Source organism: Myodes glareolus, chromosome 24 (genome assembly GCF_982192425.1).
Source record: "Myodes glareolus chromosome 24, mMyoGla1.1, whole genome shotgun sequence".
In the NCBI taxonomy this organism is placed as follows: domain Eukaryota; kingdom Metazoa; phylum Chordata; class Mammalia; order Rodentia; family Cricetidae; genus Myodes; species Myodes glareolus.
This window is the reverse complement of record NC_142049.1, coordinates 14,548,379-14,563,327: the sequence shown is the minus strand read 5'-3', so window position 1 is coordinate 14,563,327 and position 14,949 is coordinate 14,548,379. Positions and strand designations below refer to the sequence as shown.

Sequence of the window (14,949 nt, the reverse complement as noted above, 5' to 3'; positions counted from 1 at the left end):
GAGCACACAGCCCGGCTTGCACTGAGTTTTCTGTTCTCATCATTAAGAAGGTCATGTGAATTTTCTTCTATCGGAAAAAGGGTCCCTGACCTTTCAGATGGCTAAACAAGTTTGAACATTAAATAGCATTATTTTTCTAATTGTGAAAGGTAATGCAGATGTATTAGAGGACATTTCAGGCTGTCGTTAAAGTTATGAGGGAAATTACTTTGGAGTGCACAACCCCAAAAGAATTATTGTTGTGGCGGTTTTCACTGTGTTCTTCCCATATTGCCCTTGTACATTTTTGGATTCATGTGTGTGCACAAATGGGAGTGTGTAGTGTGTTTTCAACTTTGTATGTTAATTGAAGACCTAGGGCCTTGAACTAGCTATATAATAATTTATTGTGTGGGTGCATAAATTCTAACTAGGTTTCTGCTCTTCCACATTTCCAGTTTCCTGGTCAATTTTAAACTTATTTTAAATGGGTTAAAAGGACAAGCAGACTGAACTTGGATTTATGTTGATTTGGTGTATGAATTAATTATTAAATTATTAAAGTACCTCTATTTCCTGAAGGTTGTATGACTGTGCTGTTGGTTACATTTCCATATTGCTTTCTATGACATTACGTCAATTTACATTACCACCTAGAGTGTCGTGGCACCCCCCCTTTTCCAACCCCTCATCACCTCTTATCACTTGTCTCTGATAATGTGAGGTGACAGTCATTTCCCCTTACTGCAGGGGATATACCCCACACACACGCACATGAGAGAGAGAGAGAGAGAGAGAGAGACATACGGAGACATAGAGACAGAGATACACATACACAGAGAAAGAGACAGAAATACAGACACACACACAGATTCTGCCTATGTGGTTTGTGTGCACAGATTTAGTGCCCTTCCATCTTAACTAAGCATCTTCCATGTACTGTGGCTCTCACGTCTGTTGTCTGTGGTGGGATGGTAAAGTAATTTTGTCTTCACAATTTCATAGATTCTACCACAGATTTTTATCAACCTTAGCACATGATTAATTTACCTATTAAGAAGCTCCTAATTTTTGCTTAAATCAAACACCTTACAGCTTTTCCCAAGTTGGAGTTGGCATCTCCAACTTCGTACTGAGGATGTATTAGGAAGGGCATATGCAGTACAGTAAATATTGCTTCAACACAAGTGCTGCTATTCCACTGCAGGAGATTGACAGCAGACACCTTGCTAAGTGAGCAGGTAGTGGATACAGTGTGGACACACTAGACATCGAGATGGTCCATGTCCTGGGCACAATGGAGCAAGACAGTGTAAGATTTAAATACATTACTCAGAGTGGTCTGTAAGTTATAACAAGGAATTGCTCATTTCTGGAATTTTCTATTTAATATTTTCAGACTGCAGTGACCCACTAGAAACCGTGGAAAGAAAAACCAAAGATTAGCACACTCACTGCAACCCACTGTGGTTTTGTTTTCTTCCTGATTGCTGATACTGAGCACCTTTCTTTGTTGACCATTATTTGGGCTCCTTGCTCTTGTTTTATTTTACTTTTTACCATTGACTTGTATAAATTCCATTTATGATTTATTAACTCCTTGCCAGAAATACGATTTGCAGATATATTATTGGAATCTAAAGGTTGACTGGAGAAGATTTTCATTTTATGCTGATCTGTATATAGAGAATGATTTATGATAGCTTTTAGGTTTGGTTGGGTGCATTTCTTAAATCGATAGCAAGAGAAAGTAAAGGAACAGATAGCAGTTACAGATAGAAGCATCAGATAGCAAAATATCGTAAAATCAGGAGCCTATGGCTCCACAGCAGTGTTGATCGGAGCTGTGTGATTGAGCAAAGACAGCACCGTCAGATCAGAGGCTTCCAAGCATCCAGTGGATGTGTTGGAGTCACCACGGGCTCTAACAGTTTTGTAGTAACTCCAGGACAAGCACTCACATCTGAAGCCTCGGAGCTAGGAATCTCAGGTGGAAAAGAACACGGGACATTTGTCTTTCCGGATCTATGTTCCTTTCCCCAGTATGATCTTCCAGTTCCATTGTTTACTTGGAAAATTCCTGATTTCAGTTTTCTTTACAGCAAAATGATATTCCATAGTGTATGTGTACTGCATTTCAGTACCCAGTCATCTGCTGGGGGACATTCAGGCTGTTTCCATTTCTCAGCTATTGAGAACAGAGCAGCCGTGAACATGGCTGAGCGGCTATCTGTGGAGTGGCTCTCAAGTCCTTGAGGCCATGCCAAGGAATGGGTTAGCTGGGTCATGTGCGAGATTTGTTTTAGCTGTTGGAGTTTCTCCGTGTTGATTTCCAGTGTGGCTAGAGAGTTTGCAGCCCCCACAGTTGAGAGTTCCCTTTCGGCCACCTCCTCCAGCATTGCTTGTTGGTTGTTGATCTTTGCCGTTTGGATTGGGGTGGATCTCAAAGTTGTTTGGATTTGCATTTCCCTAACTGTTAGGGCAATGAACATTTTTGGGGGATATTTCTTAGCTATTTCTATTTATTTGTTTGTTTGTTTGTTTGTTTTGAGAACTTTCTTCTCAGATCCCAGGCCCGTTTTTCTAATGGAACTTTTGTGGGTTTTTTTTTGGGGGGGGGGGTTTAATGTTTCTTTCCTTTTTTTGTTTTGAGACTTACTATGTGTACAAATGTTTTGCTTTCATGTGTATATGTGTACCATGTGCATGCCTATTACCTATGTAAGTCAAAAGGGGGTTTTTGATCTGCCGAAACTAGAGTTACAGGTGATTGTGAGTACCATGTGAGCGCTGGGAACCACGTCTCCATGTCCTCTGCAGGAGCACCCAGTGCTCTGAACCGCGGAGCCCTCTCTGCAGGCCCTAAGTTCTCTCTGTATTCTGGATTTCAGTCCTCTGCTCAGCTGCACAGCCGGCGGCTACTCTCTCCCCTTCTGTGGGCTTTCTCCTCACTTGGTGGCTTCATTAGCGGTGCAGAAGCTCTTTAGGTTAATGAGGTTCCGTTTGTCACCTGTTGGCCTCAGCTCCTGGCCAATGTTTACCCCTGTGCCATGTGGGGCACTGCCTGGGTTTTCTTCTAGCGGTTTGGATGTCTCAGGTTTCGCACTTAGGTCTTTGATTCATTTTGAGTCAGTTTTTGTGCACGGTGATAGATGTGGATCTAATTTTATTTTTTTACATGTCGACATCATTTTCTCAGCATTATTATGTTGAAAAAATTTTTAGTTAAATTAAAATATACTTACATAATTTTCCTACTTCTCTTTCCTCCCTTCAGCTCCTTCCATGCCTCTCTTTGCTTTCTCTCAAATTCATGGTCCCTTTTATTATTATTATTATTATTATTATTATTATTATTATTATTATTATTATCATCATTGTTATTGTTGTTGTTTTACACACATACATAAATATATAAATATAGCCTGCTGATCCATTTGTCACTGCTTGTGTGTATATGAGTTCCAGGCTCATCCCTGAGGAAGACTCCTGCTCTCAGCATCCCTTAGTTGCCCTTCTTTCTTGATCTAGGGGCAGAGTCCTGAAGAGATACCTTCCGTCCACATCAGTGCGTCTGTTAGTTTCCCCCTTGCTGAGGTGCGCAAAGCTTCAGTGTCATTTCTGGGAGAGACAGTGCCACAGCAGGTTTCCTGGTCCTTTGGAATAAATTCAAGCTTGCAACATTGTTTCCCTCAGTAGGATTTGTTCTAGAATATGTGAGAAAGTTCTTCATTGTTCGATCTACCTCACAGCCATTTGTATTATTTATTTTGTAAGTCATATCCAAGAGATAGAATATAAGAGACGAGGTGTGCTATGTTGTGCAGGCTCCCTTCAACCTTCTGACCTCCTGATGTCCATCCCCAGTTTTTAGTAGCCAGGGCCAGGGGCCTTTGCCACCACGTCTACCTTACACTCTCCTGAAACACACCTTTGATATGACAGGTTGTTTGCGCTAGAGAATACACAGAGAGCGAAACGTTGAGGTGATTTTTTTGTAGCAAGAGCTAGTACTTATGCTTATACTTTTAACCCAAATTATTACTTACCCTAAAATAAACTAACAAAATAAACCCTCTACCAGTCCAGAGACTGAGCTAGTTACTGCCTTAGGAGTTTGTAGTTTCCTGTTCTTTCACCCCGGGTGTATTTATCTCATTGACTTCTGCATAGCACGTGTGGCCACCGTGTTTCTAAGTCCGTGCAGAGATTTGACAGGAGGTAGATGGTCAGCGACCGTGTACTGCCTCTTGCTGCATCACGCTGACCGGACCCTTCCTAAACTGAGGGGTTTGGAAGAAACTGGGTCTTCACCCTCAGCCACACAACATTATCTGTGTAAAAGAAAAGGGAAAACACTTAACTGGCTAACAAAATCCTGCCTAAGTTAATGTGCTCAGCAAAATGCAATACGTAGAAATGTTTTTATTGAACTTATTTTTTTAGGGGAGGGAAGACCTTTCAGCTCGGGGGAGGGGACTTAAGGAAAGCATGTGGCCCTATCTCGTGCTGGTCACCAGTGAAGGTGGCCCAACCTCAGGGAAGATGCCTTTGTTTACAACACTTGGTGGCATGTCAGAAAATGACCATCAAGGGTTCACTAGTGTAGGGTGTAGGGGCGATTTAATGTTTTTCACGCCACTCTTTTCCTTCAAACGGATCATTCACAGAGGAAAACATGGTGTTCCTGAGTTGTTAGGGATGGAATCCCAGACGGAATTTCTTTTAGAAAGTGAAGGATAAAGAATGAAGTACTAAGATTAATAAGTAACTCCTTTCCTTAGGGAAAGTAGTATTTTAAGTGAGAAAGTTTAAGCACAATATGCGATCTTACTGAAAAAAATGATTTTTGACTCTGTCTGTGTATTCTCCAGTATAAAGCAATGTGTTCTCCAGAACAGTACGGTTGTGCTGTGGCGGTGTGAGCCGGTGGCCCCGGAGGAGAGCCAGAGCAACATAGCTAACCTCACCGCTTATATTATATCGCTTTCCATAGATTGGTGCGGGAGAATTGTGTGTATTCTGTCAATCATATTTTAATAAAACGCTGATTGGCCAGGCAGGCAGTATAGGTGGGAAAGCCAGACAGGAAGTAGGGGTGGAGAAAAGAGACTGGGAGTATTCTGGAAGCAGAAGCTCTCTCTCAGCCACTCCTGCGCAGATCACTGAAGAGACAGCATGTAACCTGCCCAGCTGAAAAAGGTACTGAGCTGTGTGACTAACATAGATAAGGATAATGGGGTAATATATGTTATAAGAGCTAATAAGTAGCCAGAGCTAAGGGCCAATCAGTTTATAACCTAATGTAGACTCCGTGTGATTTTCCTTGGGACTTGCTGGCTTGTTGGGGTACTGGGCGGGACAGAAACCCCAACAAGCTGGCCCCTCATGTTACAATAGATAACTGGGATTCTGTTGTCCCTTCCTTTGTGAGCAAATACTTTTGTAAGCAGTAGCATTTATTTCCATATATCTGTAGACAGAACTGAACACTCAAATATGTCCCTGGGTAACCTGAATTCATGAACAAGAACACAGCATTATGCCATGCCTGGGTGTCTCTTTCGGGCTCCAGTGAGATGACCCAGTTATAACAGACTAAAGTGTTGGAATTTATTTTCAGCCTTACTTTTATGTGGTCAATATGCCTCTTCTTGGACATCCTGCCTCTCCTTAATTCATAGCCTCAAATTTGTTCTGGAAAAATCAGTTGAGCAAACTTACTGGGACTAAGGGGAAAGCACAGGTAATCTTAAGCAAGACTCTTGCTTGCTGGTGTGTAATGTTTAAATCTGTGTGCCGGTTTGCTTTCCTGTTATTGGTCTGGCTGTGATAGGGGTCCCTTCCTAGACTTAAGCTCTGGATTAGAGATCTGGTAAGGTCCGTTTTCTCATCACGATGACACTATTGAGGATGCATAGCTTTACAAAGAAAGGAAATTTATGTAGACCCCATTTCTAGATGCTCAAGGGCTTACCCCTGGCATCAGCTCAGATCCAGGGCTCATAGTGAGTCCTGTCACCACAGAGGGGGCTTGTGTGGGAATGAGAAATCTCTACTGCCAGAGAGGACACCAAAGAGAAGGATTAGGCCTGCTCTTTTGTCAATGAAAAATTTTTCATACGATATATTTTGATCATGTTTCTCTTTCTTTAACTCCTCCCAGACCCTCTCCACCTTTCGACTTAACCAACTTTATGTTCTCTCTCTCTCTCTCTCCCAAACACATAGAAATCCCCCTGCCTCTGTCTCCCCAGTCCTGGGATTAAAGGCATGCACCACCACCACCAAGCTTGTTTTTTTTATTTGCAAATAGGATTTACTATTCAATTTGTCCTGTTTTTTTCTGTCCTACAATGAAAATATGTTTGCAATGTAAAAAGAAGACAATATTTTACTGATGTAATGTTCCAACTAGGCTTATTTGGGCACCAGTGAGACAGCTTAGTGAGCGATGTCTCTGGTGTGCAAGGGTGATCACCTCCTCTTGATCACCATATGAAAATGGAATAAAGTAGACCCCACAAAGTTGTTTTCTGGTCTCCACATACTTGTCATAGCCTAAAAACTCATAATCACATTACACATACACACATACACACATACACACACACACACACACATACACACCACAATTGCTTAAAAATCTCCTCATCATATTTTTTGGCATCTCAGGATAATTCCTTTAGAAGGCAGTACTTCAAGATGAAGTGCCAAATGTATAACTGACTGGGACATAAAGATGCATGGAACTTCTAAGAATGTATACATATCCATAACACATTGTTTGGTTTTGTTTGTTTGGTTTTGGTTTTGTTCTCTTTTTAAAAAGAAAAATCTCAAAAATTCAGTAAGGAAAAAGTGTCAACACAAAACAAAAAGTCCACAGAAACCATGTTTTTCTGTTTGCTGGTTTGCTTTGTTTTTCCCAACTATTCCTGTACATGGGCCCTGCCCTCAGTCCATGTCCATGTTGTTTATATACCCAGAGGCACTCCATTCGAGGAAACTCATTTTCCCCTTGCTAGTGGCTATCAATTACAAATAGCTTCTTGGTTACTCCGTGTCCATTTCACCCTCTCGGAGCTGAGACCCTGTCTGGCTTGAACTTGTGCATGCTGCCACAGTCTCTGTGCGTTCCTATGTGTAACAGTCCTGTTCACACATGTATAAGATGCTGTTTCGTTGAAGTCATCCAGCCTGTCTGTCTCCCTTACGGTCTTCATGCCTCCTACTCTGCTCAGATCTCTGAGATTTAAGGGCAGGACTTGGGTGAAGACATCCCACCTAGGGCTGAGCACCCTAAAGTCTCTCACTCTACACATGCTCCATTGTGGGTCTCTGTGTTCATTCCCATCTCCTACGAGGAGGCAAGGATGAGTGGGGGACTGAACTATGGTTGTGGCTCACTCTTGCAAAGCAGCAGCGTTCAGAATGGGAAAATCCCTTTTACCAGTTATACATCTCATGGAAGGTTAGTATCGAGAATATATAAAGAACTAAAAAAAAGCCAACACCAAGCAAACAAATAACCCAATTGAAAATGGGGCACAGAACTAAATAGGGAGCTCTCAAAAGATAGAACACAAGGTTGAGAACACTTGGAAGTGTTCAGCATTCTTAACCATCGGGGGAATGCAAATTAAAACAACTATGAGATTTCATCTTACCCCAGACACGGACCAAGGTTAATATAATGGATTACAGCTCATGCTGGTGAAGATGTGGAGAAAGGGGTACGATTCTTCGTTTCTGGTGGGAGTACAAGTTGCAACAGCCACTATGGAGATGAGTGTGTCAGTTCTTCAGAGAGCTGGGAATGGATTTATGAAGCCGCAGGGTGACTGGTAATGAAAAGTCCCCAGACTATCTTGATACAAAATATACATCTTTAATAAACAGAAGTAAGACTTACAACAGCTTACACCAGAATTCAAACGATCTGTCCGGACTCAGGAGCCAGGCGAAAAGGGGGCTAGAGGAGTGGGCTTGCTAGGTTTATAGGCAGGCTTTAGCCTGAGGGCGGCACGCCCCCAAAACAGAATGTGATTGGCTGAACTCCCCTATCAGATTTACCTTAAAATCCAGTTAAACCAGTCTCGTGCATATACCCAAAGGACTCTACATCCTCCTGCAGAGATTCTTGTTCATCGGTGTTTGTTGCTGCTCTTTTCATTGTAGCCGGAAACTGGAAGCAGCCTAGATGTCTATTTACTAACAAACAGATAACAAAAATGTGGCACCCGTATACCGTGGAATATTATTCAGCTCTTAAAAAAAAGAAAATTATGAAATTATCTGGTAAATGAATGGAACTATAAAAAATATCCTAGCTGGGTGGTGGTGGTGCACACCTTTAATCCCAGCACTCAGAAGGCAGAGGCAGGTGGATCTCTGTGAGTTCAAGGCCAGTCTGGTTTACAAGAGTTAGTTCCTGGACAGCTAGGGCTGTTACACACAAAAACCTGTCTCGAAAAACCAAAACTAAAATAAAATAATACATCCTAAGTAAAAGAAAATATTGTATGTGTTCTCTTATATGGATGTTAGTTTTGAAGCTTTTGATGTGTAAGCTACAATCCAAATAGCCACAGTGCTTAAGTATCTAGTAAGGGAGGAGGAGAGAATTCGGTGTTATGGATAGACTTGCTCTCATAACAAATTTAAGAACTAAATCAGGTCCCACGAGAAATACCTTAGCCCCTTCTGAGGGTGGTGCTCAAAGACCCGAGAGCCTCCCATTCACACTTCTGCACTGGGGACCAAGCTACCAACATCTGAACCCTTGGGCAACAAGTCACACCCAAACAGTGAGCAGTATTATAGTCCACATGGCAAGTGAGAAAACAGACCACAGTGTGCTCAGGTAGGACCTGCTGCAGCTTTCTAACTCGTGGACTTGGAAGGTTTGTCTTCAGACAGTGACATGACTTGCCTTCAGTCTCCCAATTCATGGCCCATGTTGGGCCGGCACTGAGTTTCCTGACCTGTACTTCTTGGTGTAGGTAATCTAGGTCATCTTGCGGCCCCTGGGGGCAGGGATAGGATCTTCTCAGGGGCAGGGCGGGCATGCTAAGGTGATGAAGACACTCTGCAAGGCGTCTGTGTTTGTCCACAGTCCACAGCAGGGTCTCTGAGGACCTGTGTTGTGTACATGTATAGCATTCTCAAGGTGTGAGTTGCAAACACCTCTGAGCCAGGCCAGCATCTTCCTCGCCCCAGAAGCCAGCAGAAGTTAACCTTTTGGGGTGTGGCTCACAGAATCTCCCGGCTACCAAACCTAACTTCATCCTTCAGAAAACATTATGAGGCCCTAGTCTTTCTTGTACTGTCCTACCTTTAAGGACTGCCAACCTCCTCATCCCCCAGGAATTCCATGGGGTTGGAGTCCAGGCAGAGAGCAGAACCAAGAGTAAGGGTATGCGGTAAGTGGAACCTCTCTGCCGCTGCGATGAACCACTACCAAAGCAACTTAACGAAGAAAGGGTTTATTTTAGACCTCTCTTCCAGAGGGAGAGTCCACAATAGTGGGGAAGGCATGGCGTGGCTGCAGGAGCAGGAATCTGGGTGGTCACATTTTTACAAACACACAGGAAGCAGAGGTAGGGTGTGTGTGTGTGTGGGGGGTTATAGGCCCTCAAGCCATTTGCCAGTGATGTGCTTCCTCTAGCAAGCATGCACCTCCTGAAAGTTCCATAATCCCCCCAAACAGTCCCACCAACTGGGGACCACATGTACAAATACGTGAGCTGTTGGGAGACATTTCTCATTAAACCACCACATCCAGCCCATTGTCCCCCAGAGACCCATGACCTCCTCATGATGCAAAATGCATTTCATATAACTCCAGAAGTTCCCATAGTCTTTAATAATCTCAACACAGTTTCAAAGTCTCTTAACTGTGACACCCCGCCCTGCCAAAAATAAAAAGCCATTACAAACTTTCAACATACAATAGCACACAAAATAAATTCCTATTCTAAAAAAGCCCCAAACCCAGCAGGTAAATAATCAAAGCCTACAGCTCCCCGTCGAGTATCTGGGGCTTCAGTTTTAAATGGCTTTGGAGGGCCCCATCCCTCCAGCTTTGCTGTTTGTGATCCACGCCCCCTCTATCTGACTACTCTTCCTATTCGCAGCTCTCCTTGGCGAAGGTCTCAGATTCTGCTGTGTCCAACATCCTGGGACTTCCACAGTCTCAGAGATGTCACTCTATCATGGTGGGAGCGGCGTGAGAAAACAGAGCAGTCCCCACCACAGCAGCCAGGAAGCAAAGAAAAGGGAATACAGGAAGGATCCAGGGGAAGCCAGAGCCTCTAAACACCGCCCCCCCCCCCCCAGTAGCCTATTTCCTCTGAGTAGGTCCACCCCTGTCTTTCAACACTCCCAGTTATGTGTTTGCATTATGAATCCATCAAGGGACCAATGCATTCATTAGGTCAGACACATCAGGATGGATCCAGACATCTCGAAACATGACGCCAGGCATATGCTTTATAATGTCCTCAGTGGTTGTGAATCCAGTCAAGGTGACCGGTAAGGTTAACTGTCACATTGGGACGTTTCTGAGGTGCAGAGAGGTGGAGTCTGCTCTTTATAACCCTTTGTAATCCTAATTCACAGCGCCTCAGCCACCCATAAGAGATGCCTCAACATGCCAGGATTACCAGAGTGGCGGAACTTCCGTAAGAGTGAGGGTGGTATTATTTTTCTGGTTTCCTCCCTCAGTCAACTCTTTGCAAGGACAGCCTGACTCTAGATGGGACCCGAAGAAATAAAGCCTGTTATGGCCCCAGTTTACAGTGTGACACATTCCTTGGAGGCCACCTCAGGAATCAAAAGCGCCCGAGGGAAAAGGAGACAGGAAGTTCTGTGGAGACTTTAATACCTAAGAGCAGAGCCACTTAAACATTCCCAGCAATGTCCCCATCTCGGGAGGCATCCTCAGGGCCTTGCTCTGTCGTGCACACAGGGAGTCGAGCTTGATGCAGCTGCCAAGGCATACACACAATAGTTCTTTGAATTCTCCATTTCTCCTTGAATATTCATGCGAGTTTTCCAATGACTTCCATGATACTTGAAGGCCAGTGTTTAGAAGGCGAATGGTTTGAGAGATCGGCCTAGTTGCTAAGAACATATGGTGCTTAAATCTTTCTACTCTGGGGCCTCATTTGTAAAAGAGGAATAAAAACATTCACTTGTTGCCTTTTGAATGTGAAATGCTCCCCCCAGGCTCTTGCACGGGTGCTTGCTGCCCAGCCCATGGTGCTGTTTTGGCAGGTGGTCCAAACTTGGGAGAGTAGAGTCTTACCTGGAGGAGGGAGGTTACTGAGGCTGTAATTTTAAAGACCGGTTGGCAGGTCTCAGGTCCCTTTCCTTTCCTCTGCCTTCTGACCACCAAGATGAGAACTTCGCTCTGTCTCACCATGTCTGCTCTGCCGCAATAAACTGGCGCCTTTGAACCTGTGAGGCAAAAGAAATCTCTTAAGTGTTTTATGCTGGGTCAAAGCAAGACACCACCCAATAAGCTACCCCAGTGGCTGAATCAATAATACCTGTCGAATGCCTCGAACAGATACTGGTGTGTCCTCGTCACTGTTTAATTGCTGTGGAGAGACATTATGGCCAAAGAGACTGTTATTTAAAAAAAATAGCATTTATTGGGGGCTTGCTTACAGTTTGAGAGGGTTAGTGTGTTATCAAGGTGGGGAGCGTGGCAGCGGCAGGCAGGCCTGGTGCCAGAGCAGTAGCTGAGGGCTTTACATGCTGATGTACAGGTCTTCTTCCTCCAACATGGCCACACCTCTTCATCCTTCACCAACCATTTATCCGCTGGGGACTAAGGATTCAAATATGTGATCCCCTGGTGGCCATTCTCACTCACACCACCACGTGATGTGTCAAAGATGTTCTGAAATGTAAACACGGCTGTTCCTCTACCGACTCACTGACATAGATGAGCACACCATGGATCCTTCTCCTCTGCGATGTCTTTCTAAAACACTCGTCACCTGTCACCCTATAACCAATGCACAGAGCATTTCTGAAGCCATCTGAAGACCAGTTGAAGGTTGTGAATTCACCGGTGTGCACATTCACCACGAAGGTCCCACAAGACACCCTTCCCTGTGTCTGCTTCAGCTCTTCCTGTGTACACTGTTCTCCTAAAAGTCCTCATCGCAACATTTTGTTGTTTGCGCTTTCACTGTTTTAAGCCACCCTTGGATACAGTGCTGTCTGTGTGTCCCCAGGGCCCAAGAGGCTGTGACACACAGTTGAATAGAGAGCAGCAGTCTCTGTCAGGGGAGGGACAGGTGCTCAGGTCAGTGTGAACGTGTGAACGTGTGTTATGGTGTCTTAACACAGAAACGTCTATAAAATAAGGCCCTGTGCCAACTGGCTGACAAAATGTAACCAGAGGCTCATGGGAACCTGAGCCTGTCTTCCCCACCACAGTAAAAGCCCAGTATTCATAAATACATTGTTTGCCCCACGTTCCAGAGCTAAACTGGGGTGAACAGAGAGACTTAGTCGTCTCTAGGTGAGTCAGTCACAGTCTAGCTCTGTCCTCTTCTCTTGACTCCTTCTGAATCTCTCCTCATCCGTCGCCACCTGCTCATTTTCCCTAGGATTCCAATCCCTTTCTTGCCTGGAGTGGAGGGACACCAGAGGCTTCTCTGGTGGGAGGAAGCAATCTGACTGGGGAGGGGAAGAAAAGGCGAGGAAGGCAGGTAGGGGAAACTCTTGGCAATGCTTGTGACCGTCTGGAAGCACCAACAGTCCAGCGGTCAAGAGAGCAACTTGGGATGTAAGTGTTTCAGACTCCCGAGAGAAGTAGGGACCAGTTCCCGACCTGGCCTCTCTGATTACCGCGGGCAAGCTATTTCCCCAGAAATTGAGATAACGCTAGGAACTACTGCTTTGGGGATGGCTGACTACACACACACCGCTCGGCAGAACCAAGGGTGGTGGTACAGCGCTGCAGACCTTAAAAGGAACACCCTGACCCTTGACTCCTGTTGTTGGAATGAAGCCGAGGCTCTTGTGTGTCTTCCCTGACTTTTCTTCCCTTCAAAAGTGCCCAAGGCAACCTCAACCCTGCCTCCATTCCCGACTGAGATGCCTTCATTCCAAACCCTAGGCTCTGGTGCTGAATTTATTTTCGAACAGGTCTGGAGTTCCGGGTCACCCAAACCAGTTTCATACCCTGGGCTTCATATAGCAGGTTTAGGTGCTCCTGCTGGGTCACCCAGGGTCCCCTGCAGTCGAAAGTCCCTGGATTGCAAAGGCTGCTGATGGGTCTTGGTCAAGCTCCTAAGGCTCCATGCACGAGCCAGTGTCTCCAGGCAGCCCTTCGCGGGGCACGACTCAGCAGGCGCCGGGGCCAGGCAGCGGAGGTGGGAGGGGATGGCATCCTTGCACTGGCCCGGCTGGCCCGGCTGGCCCGCGGCACAGCCGCTGCCTCTCCCCAGCGCGCTGCCGGCGGCGGCGGCAGCCGGGGCTCCTGGCACCAGGCCTGGCTGCAGGCCCAGGGCGAGGAGTGGCTTCCAGGAAGCGGGCGGAGAAGCGTTCCAGCCGAGTCTCCCCGTGGCCGCCGCCGCGGCTCCGCGCGAACAGAGCCGCCCGGCTGCGGCTCGGCTGCCCAGCTCGTCCTCGCGTTCCCAGCGACTGGGGATTCGAGCGGAGGACGAAGAGCGGGCACGGACCGACCGGCCCCGGGGCGCGACACGCACTTGCGGGACTGACGGCGCAGGTGGCGGCGCGCGCCCTCCGCCTCTGGGCCGGGGCCAGCCCTGCGCTCCGCGCGCCCGGAGGGGCGGGACAGGCGGGGCGGCCGCGTCCCAGCCCCATTTAACTTTGGCGGCGGCGCGGGCTGGAGGCCGGCGTCGGGGACCATCGGGATCCCGCGCTGCGCACGAGGTGTCGCCGAGCCGAATTGGTGCTGCTCATCTCCGTCTCCGCATCGCACATCCCCGCGGCACCCAGAGACGCTGCTGCGGCGCCGGGTTGGGAGAAGGGACACCAACGGAGATCCAGAGACAGGTCTCTCCTAGGATGGTAAGGCTGAGCAAATTGATGGGAATGACACTGGCAAGTAGGGTCCTCTGCTGGTCCTAAGCGGGGCTTCACAACCTGAGCACCACCCTATGGGACTTAGATAGATCTGGGTAGGCGCACACCACCGGGTCCGGAAACTTTGGGCAGAACCTTCCTGGGTCCTCAGAGAGCGAGGGGCGCTCTCGATGACGGGACACCCTGCAGGGTCAGTGGACTGCGGGTTGATAGCAGTCTGGAGAGTCCGAAGGTCCTGCGGGTTGGGTACTGAAGCTCGTACGCCTGGAGCGCAGAGAACCCAGGCGAGATGCACGCCAGGAATAGTAGGCGTGAGGGTGGCGGGCGTTGGAGTGTGCGAGCCAGCTGAGAGGGGCGCGTGGTCCCCGGCCCGGCCCTGGCCGCCTCTCTTCGTCCCAGAGTTGCCGCCTCAGGTCGGAAACAGCAGCACATTTGCGGATCGCATTAAGCCAGGCCTTAATGCTTTCTCCAGATGGAGAGAAGCCACCGACCCGCCCCCGGACACCGACTCCGCCAAGGCGCCCGCGAGGCGAAGCGGGAGTCGAGTGTGACCTCGGCTTTTCCAGTCTCCTCTCAAATTCAGTCCTCTGTAAATTGACAGGAAAACACACTTGGAGAGAAAAAAAAAGTTCCCCATCGCCCTCCTGGGCTTAGTCCTTCCTCACCTTTAAGAGACTCACTCTACAGGACTGTCCTCCCCCACCCCAGCTCTTTTAGCCACAGGCGTGGAAGCAGAGGGCATTGTATGTATAGTGAGAAATGCCTCAAACTATCTGATCTGCGGTCCACTCCTAGAGTCACTGTTTTTAAGAGTGTGACCGTAGGCAGGTTCCTTCCTCTCTCTGGCCTAGTGTAGGTGGCTTTGGACTCATTTTTGCCTCAAGGAGCCTAAAATGG

General features: G+C 46.9%; 1 protein-coding gene across 3 annotated transcripts in view; it reads left to right on the top strand.

Moving 5' to 3' along the window:
* The first annotated feature begins 13,278 nt into the window (after positions 1-13,278).
* The window catches only part of Adamtsl3 (ADAMTS like 3), a 251,825-nt gene continuing 250,154 nt past the window's right edge, over positions 13,279-14,949 (top strand). For all 3 annotated transcript variants that reach the window (XR_015736267.1, XM_087901260.1, XM_087901261.1), the window contains exon 1: positions 13,279-14,037. Coding sequence is in view for 2 of the 3 variants with exons in the window: in XM_087901260.1 (XP_087757386.1) it covers positions 13,387-14,037 (651 nt within the window). In the remaining variant the exon portion in view is untranslated. The remainder of the gene's footprint in view (positions 14,038-14,949) is intronic.